At 32.1% G+C, this 6,968-nt stretch overlaps 1 protein-coding gene across 1 annotated transcript; it reads left to right on the top strand.

Moving 5' to 3' along the window:
- Positions 1–417: 417 nt before the first annotated feature.
- LOC107422626 (disease resistance protein RPV1-like) lies at positions 418–2,844 on the top strand. Its single transcript, XM_060817846.1, has 4 exons — positions 418–521; positions 629–698; positions 932–2,269; positions 2,368–2,844. Exons 1-4 carry the CDS (start codon positions 418–420, stop codon positions 2,842–2,844), a joined length of 1,989 nt encoding a protein of 662 aa, XP_060673829.1.
- Positions 2,845–6,968: the final 4,124 nt, after the last annotated feature.

Raw genomic sequence — 6,968 nt, 5'->3', positions numbered from 1 at the left:
GTTGAGAGAGTATTTGTAGAAAGCATAACACATCACCATGGTGCAACCAAAAGGATAAGTGATCTCATTGATAAGTGCCTAATAATTGATGATGGGAATAGATTGTCTATGCATTCTTTATACGACAACTGGGTCAAGCAGTTGTTTGTGATGAAAGCAAAAAACCTGGAAATCGTAGCAGGCTATGGAAAGTTAAGGATGATTGTCATGTATTGGAAAAAGATACCATAAGTGCATTTATTTTTTTGTGTATATATATATAAAAATATTAGTTAATAAATTTGCTTTATAAATTGTATCCTTATCTATCACATTGGGTTTCAATTTCAGGGAAGCTCTGAAATTAAAGGCATATCATTGAATCAGTCTAAACTTGAAACAGATGTAAATGTCAAATCTACAACAACATTCTAAAAAATGAGTAATCTACGATTGCGTAGAATGCATGGTGATGATAGATTTGACAACAGAGGAAAACTCTACCAGAGAAGCTGCTGTTGGGATTTCAAGAAAAAGGAATGGTGCAAAAAAATATATCTTCCGTCCGACGGTATTGAGTATCTTTCTGATGAGCTAAGATATTTTCAATGGGATTCATACCTTTAAAATATTTGCCATCAAATTTTAGCCCAGAAAATCTTGTTGAACTTGTTATGCGTAAGAGCCAACTCGTGAAGCTATATTGGAATGAAGACCAGGTAAACTATCCCTGGCTTGATTAATTAATTTGTATATATATATATATGACTAAATCATAATATTATGAGTTTAATAAAATGTGGAGTCACAATAATACATCTCACCAAAATTAGTGGGACATGTATCCCCACTTTATCAAATTCTATATGTGTATTAGATATGAGTACGGTTTATTTAATAAATTTTTATTTTTATTTTTATTTATTTATTATTATTTTTTTGTCTTTGACAGCCTATTGAGAAGTTAAAGAAAATCGATCTTATTCATTCTCAGGACCTTATTCAAATACCAAATTTGTGTGGGGCTGAAAATCTTCAAAGTATTAATCTTAGAGGTTGTAAAAGTTTAAGTTGGATTCAAGTTCCTTCATATTTTAAGGATCTGAACAAGCTTCAACATCTGGATTTGGGCAACTGTAAGAATCTGAGAGATGGCATAGAAAATATTCCATTGACAATAAAGGAGTTGAGATTGTATGGGACAGCAATAGAAGTATTGCCCTCATCATTTGGATGTCTTTTGGATCTTGAAGGTTTAGATTTGAGTCATTGTAAGAATCTGAAAGATGGCATAGAAAATCTTCCATCAAATATAAGGGAGTTAGGGTTGTATGGGACAGCGATAGAAGTATTGCCCTCTTCATTTAGGTGTCTTTTGGATCTTAAAGTTTTGGATTTGAGTGCCTGTAAGAATCTGAAAGATGGCATAGAAAATCTTCCATTGAATATAAAGGAGTTAAGAGTATCTGGGATAGCAATAGAAGTATTGCCGTCAACATTTGGGCATCTTTTGGATCTTAAAGTTTTGGATTTGACTCAGTGCAAGAATCTGAAAGATGGCATAGAAAATCTTCCACTTAATATAAGGGAGTTAAGATTGTCTGGGACAGCAATAGAAGTATTGCCCTCAACATTTGGGCGTCTTTTGGATCTTGCAAATTTACATTTGAGTCAGTGTAAGAATCTGAAAAATGAAATCGTAAATCTTCCATTGAATATAAGCGAGTTAAGGTTGTGTGGCACAGCAGTAGAAGTACTGCCCTCATCATTTGGGCGTCTTTTGGATCTTACAAATTTAGATTTGAGAGACTGCAGAAATCTGGAAGATGTACAAAATATTTCAATGTGTATAATTCAATTACATTTGAGTGGGACAGCAATTAAAACTCTACCGGCAAGCATTTGGATGATGAGTCGTCTGAAAAGGCTGTTTCTTTGGGATTGCTTAAACCTGGAAAAGATTCCTGAAATCCAATATGATTGTTTAAGTCCTCTTGAAACTTTGAAGATAAATGGTTGTTTGAGATTGAAATCAATACCAGAGCTTCCATCATGTTTAAAGACATTGGATGCAAGAAACTGCACATCGCTGGAGACAATATCAAGTTGGAGGGATCCAATCGAACCAGATTTGGGTGAAGAACGTTGTATTTATAATTATGACCCCCAATATCAATTAATTGGAAGCATATCCGTGTCTTATTATTTTGAAAATTGTCTAAAATTGGATCAGCACACACTGAAAAACATCATTGCTGAGAGTTTGCACCGAAGAATCTTTTATGTTCAGGTTGTTTGTAATTTGCATATATATGCTCTAATAATATATGAAGTGGATGGTGATTTTTTTTACACTGCCTTGATTAATTTGTTGTCCATGTTGTACAGGATATTACATATCTTGAAGCGCTGTATCCAGGAAATGAAATTCCAGAGTGGTTCAGCCATCAAACTGATGATGGGAACTCTTCAATCCATATCCAGCTTCCTCCAAATTGGTTTCATATTCGTGATCCACGCTTCAGATTTGTTTGTTGCGTTTTTTTTCTGTTGAATGGATCTGGGCCTTATATTAACATCTCATTTCAATTCAATTTCAAAACCAAGATGAACAGTGGACACACTCTTTCTGTTTATAATAGTTTAAAGATGCCATTAGTGGATACCATTTATCCAGATCACGTCTTCATGAAGTACCAGACCATCGATTTGGAAGGTGCATTTGGGACAAAGTGGTCCTCTGTTTGTAGCAATGTCACCGAGGCTTCTTGCCGTGTGTTCATACAGGGAAAAGGGGTTATCAATCGGGAGATCAAAAAGTGTGGGTTGGAGTTGTTCAATAAATGGGATGCAAGCAAAAATTAAAAGATGATTTAGTAAATGTTGTGATCAACCCAATGTATACCAAGACTAAGTTGACTCATATGGTCCTCACATCATTTCCAAGAGAATCAATGCCCCAATTAAATCATTAGGCAAATCATTTTTACATTATTCTCTTTTCTAATAATTAACACTATCTTTTGAATATACACAAATAAGACGTTATTAATTGATAAGAAAGGAAAATCGTTCATTCTATTGAGATTTGGTTGGCTAGTATTTTTGTACCATCAGTGTGAGTTGTTCCGTATTATTATTGCTTTTTTTTTTTTTTTTGGGTACAAAAAGCCTTATTTTTAGCGCTGTTTGACTAGTCAGAAGATTATGCAACAAAAAAGGACATATATGGGATATTTCTGAATTCTTTCCGTTGCATTCTATCTAGTTTTACATATCTACCTAAGCACTTTTAATAATATTGCTGAGTATGATCTCTCAACCATTTGAGTATTAATTCAAAGGCTTTTTTTTTTTTCTGGTTTCTAGGAGCATATATTCTACAGAATATGAATTGAATGTATGTATGTTAACTTTCAGGTTTTTAATTATTATCTTCCAAGTGTTCTATAGAATAAGTTATTAAGGGTAATTTTTGTGTTTTGATCAAATCTTTTGGTAGAACAACACTTGTCATTACTATTGCTTAAATAGTACACTAAACATGATATCTGTTTTCAGTTGAGAATAAGGTCAGTTTATTTTTGTTTGTCATTTGAATATTTTTCAATCAGCCACAAAAACAGAGACCCAAAAGACAGAGCAATTTTGAATTACTCTGCATTTTCTTGACCTTCAATAAAAAAAAAAATTTTTAATAAATAATGAATACATAAAAACAGAGAGAATTGGATGATTAAAATAATTAAAAAAAATACTGAATTACTTTATTAACAAGACATCGATATTGATTTTATAGTTAAAATACATATATTACAATCTTCCAGACTCTTTAAATAATGCTAGAAAGAATAATAGAAGTTTATAGATATAGTGTCATTGCTCTGACTTCAGAATCCTATGTAATTTTCGTTATGTTATTTAACAGTGTGTATTGTAGTTTTGTCTCATGAATATATTTTGAAACTTGAATCCCACAAATTTTTGTGAGAACTCATTTTAATTTGCTGTTGTCTTCAGCCAAGTTTTGTACTTTCTCACAAGGACCACTCTTCTTTGAGAATAATCACAGACCAAGCCTTTTGTCCCTACAAAGTAACAAATTAGTTAAGCAAAATAATAATTTTAATTACTAAACACTATTGAACTGTCATTGACTATATATTCTTTATTAATATAATGCTTTTAGAAGAAGAATAATATGGTTGGAATCCAACAGTGAATTAATTTTGAATTTGATCAATTAATAAGAGCATGCTGGTTAGCATTTATCTAGACGTAATTAATTGGAATGAAAGAAAAGCCATTTATTCTATTGATATTTAATAGCCTTGTATTTTTGTACCATGATCATCCTTACCTGGGCATATATCAGTGTGAATTCCATAATATTATTGTTTTCTTTAGCATTTTTGTTTTTTCATGGTAGAAAAGCTTGATAGGTGTGTTCTTGGTGTGTGATAGTTGGAAAATTATCAAATGTATTCAACTCTTGAGATGTTCGAATTTTATAGTGGACAAAATAAAAGGAAGTTTAATAGCTATGTGTCTGTTTTTTTTTTTTTTTTTTTTTTTCTGTTAGTGTAGCAATTAGATGGTTTTAAATAGAAAAAATTAAGCGATGAGTATGATTTAGAAGCATGGAAATTACATTATCCAAGGTATAATACCTCGGTTCCATGTAATTTATAACTACAGTATGGAAAAGGGACGACAACACTTTAACCCTCCATGTACTTGTCAAATAGAGCTTGAAATATTGAATATAAACAGGCGTAAACTCTCTTCATTAAACAAATTACTGGCCTTTTTTATTTTCCCCAGAATAATATTCCAAAATACCTTCTGTTTTTGAAGTCATAAATTCCACTCTTTAGTTACTGTAAGGTCTGAATTTTAAGATTGTGGTTTCTTTTTAAAGTAGAATAGTAATATTAACAAATAAAACACTGTCGACCTATCACTGACTTTTTCTTCAGTTGTATAATGCTTTTAAGCTGAAGAATAATATGCTGAGACCCAATAGAGAGTAGAAGCAAGCCGGTTAGTCATGCACTTGTCAAGATAGTCTCTTTCTTTGTTTCTGGTGGTAAAGCTTTATCAGTACATTGGTATGATCGTGTTTTTCTTGCTATGATCCAACAAATTGTGTGAAATCCAGAGCAAATGTTCACTAGGCACATTGATGGCTCTACTTCAGGATTCTCAAGGATATAGAAATGCAAAATTTCAGTAAATTTGCAACTGTACCAATATAATAATGTAGAAAATTGTGCTGCTTTTGGTGTCATTAATATTTTTGTTTGGCTATTTTAATGATGGATTTGGGAGAACAAATATTGCTTCTTAATGCCTTTTTTATACATCAAATTAAGTAATGACAATGGCCTTATATACTTTTGTTCTAGTTTTAGCGGGGGGTTGTACTCATGCTGTTGCATTTTTCATTATAGATTACTTCAAAGGGAAGTAAAACGTGCGAGTTGTTGCTTCAAAAGTCTTTCAGTTTGTTTGTTTTTTTTTTTTTTTTTTTTTTTTTTTCAGATGGTTAAGAAAAGAGTTTGTTTCAGGTTTTTAAAAACTTTTTACTTAAAAATTATATATGTAATCCAATAATTGATGATTTCTAGGTAGTTTATTTATATCAAATTTAAATATCATTTATATTTTAAAGTTTTTTTCTTGGAAAAAAAAAACGAAATAAAAACATATGACTAAATTTATTGTACACGTATTTCAAGGACCGATAGTACATATAGAAATAGGGAGAGAGGGGTGCATATATATAAGAAAGGAAGACAAATTGTTATTAAAGAAATATCAGAAGCATTGGATTCCATCACAAACACAAAAAGACAAGCAGGAGTCAATGCCCGAACCACCACCTTGGTCAAATTGGTGAGGCCACAAAATCAATGTTTTCCCAACATTTTTCAAACACCTTTTTTGGAGCCTTAAACCACATAAAACAAACGGTCTTATATGGTACGTTCTAGACTCCCTCTTACTTTTCCACACAAAACCAGGACCCAATTTTCACTCTTCCTCCTGTTTTCTGTCAAAAATATTAACACCAATTATACTTTATGTCTTTCTGACATGATACAACACACACTTTCCAACCACCTAACAGCCAACCAATCAACCAAATCAACCCTTCCCCAATAGTTACAACACCTTACTTTCTCTTATTTGCCCATATGAGAAACACTAAATATCCCAATTTCATCTAAACATTCCAACCCCTAGTGCCCTAACCAACATAATTAGCTCTTTTGATTTTCTCTGCTCCTTTAAAAAAAAAAAAAAAAAAGGAAAAACCAATAACCAAAAAGAATGGAAAAAGATAAGAGTCCCCTTTTTAACCCAACTAAATGCATGAGTACCGTAATTTAGAATGAATGCATACTAAAATGGTATTTGGGTCTAATCCGGGACGTGTGATTTATACTCGGCTTTAATGGGGAATCTCCGCCCTCTTGGCACGGGGCCATCATGTGGCTTGACGGACAAAATTGTCATTTTACATTTTATCAGCAATAATTATTTTCCATGTGCAACGTGGATATGGAATACAAAAACAACTTTATCGTTGTTCACTGGGGCCGAGTCATTAAAGTATTTCAAACGGTCTTGTTGTTGCAAATAAGGACGAGTTGGATATATAGATTAATGGGTACAATTCCAAGAAAGGATGATTTTCATAATTAATAATTTAAATATTTATAAGAAGAAAATCATAATTTAAATGATCCATTCACTTTCCTTCCACCAATGTTTGGAAAAAGAGGTTCGCTTACACATTTATAAGTTTTTCTCTTTTTATTTTTATTTTTTTTTGTTTTTGGTTTTTGTGGTAGATTACACATTTATAAGCTTCTTAGCTCTAAAGGCCCACTATATACACTGTGCGTTCCTAAAGAAGCTGGAGGCGAATGTTAAAAAATAAGGGTAGTTCTTTTCACTATCATTGTCACTTCCCCCATTAT

Source organism: Ziziphus jujuba, chromosome 6 (genome assembly GCF_031755915.1).
Source record: "Ziziphus jujuba cultivar Dongzao chromosome 6, ASM3175591v1".
Taxonomy (NCBI): Eukaryota; Viridiplantae; Streptophyta; class Magnoliopsida; order Rosales; family Rhamnaceae; genus Ziziphus; species Ziziphus jujuba.
The sequence above is the reverse complement of the archived record's forward strand: the minus strand, read 5'-3'. Positions and strand labels throughout refer to the sequence as shown.

Coding starts and splice junctions, on each gene's coding strand:
- LOC107422626 (XM_060817846.1), top strand. CDS start 418: ATGAGTAATCTACGATTGCGTAGAATGCATGGTGATGATAGATTTGAC. Junction 699..931: donor TATATTGGAATGAAGACCAG/GTAAACTATCCC, acceptor TGTCTTTGACAG/CCTATTGAGAAGTTAAAGAA. Junction 2,270..2,367: donor GAAGAATCTTTTATGTTCAG/GTTGTTTGTAAT, acceptor CATGTTGTACAG/GATATTACATATCTTGAAGC.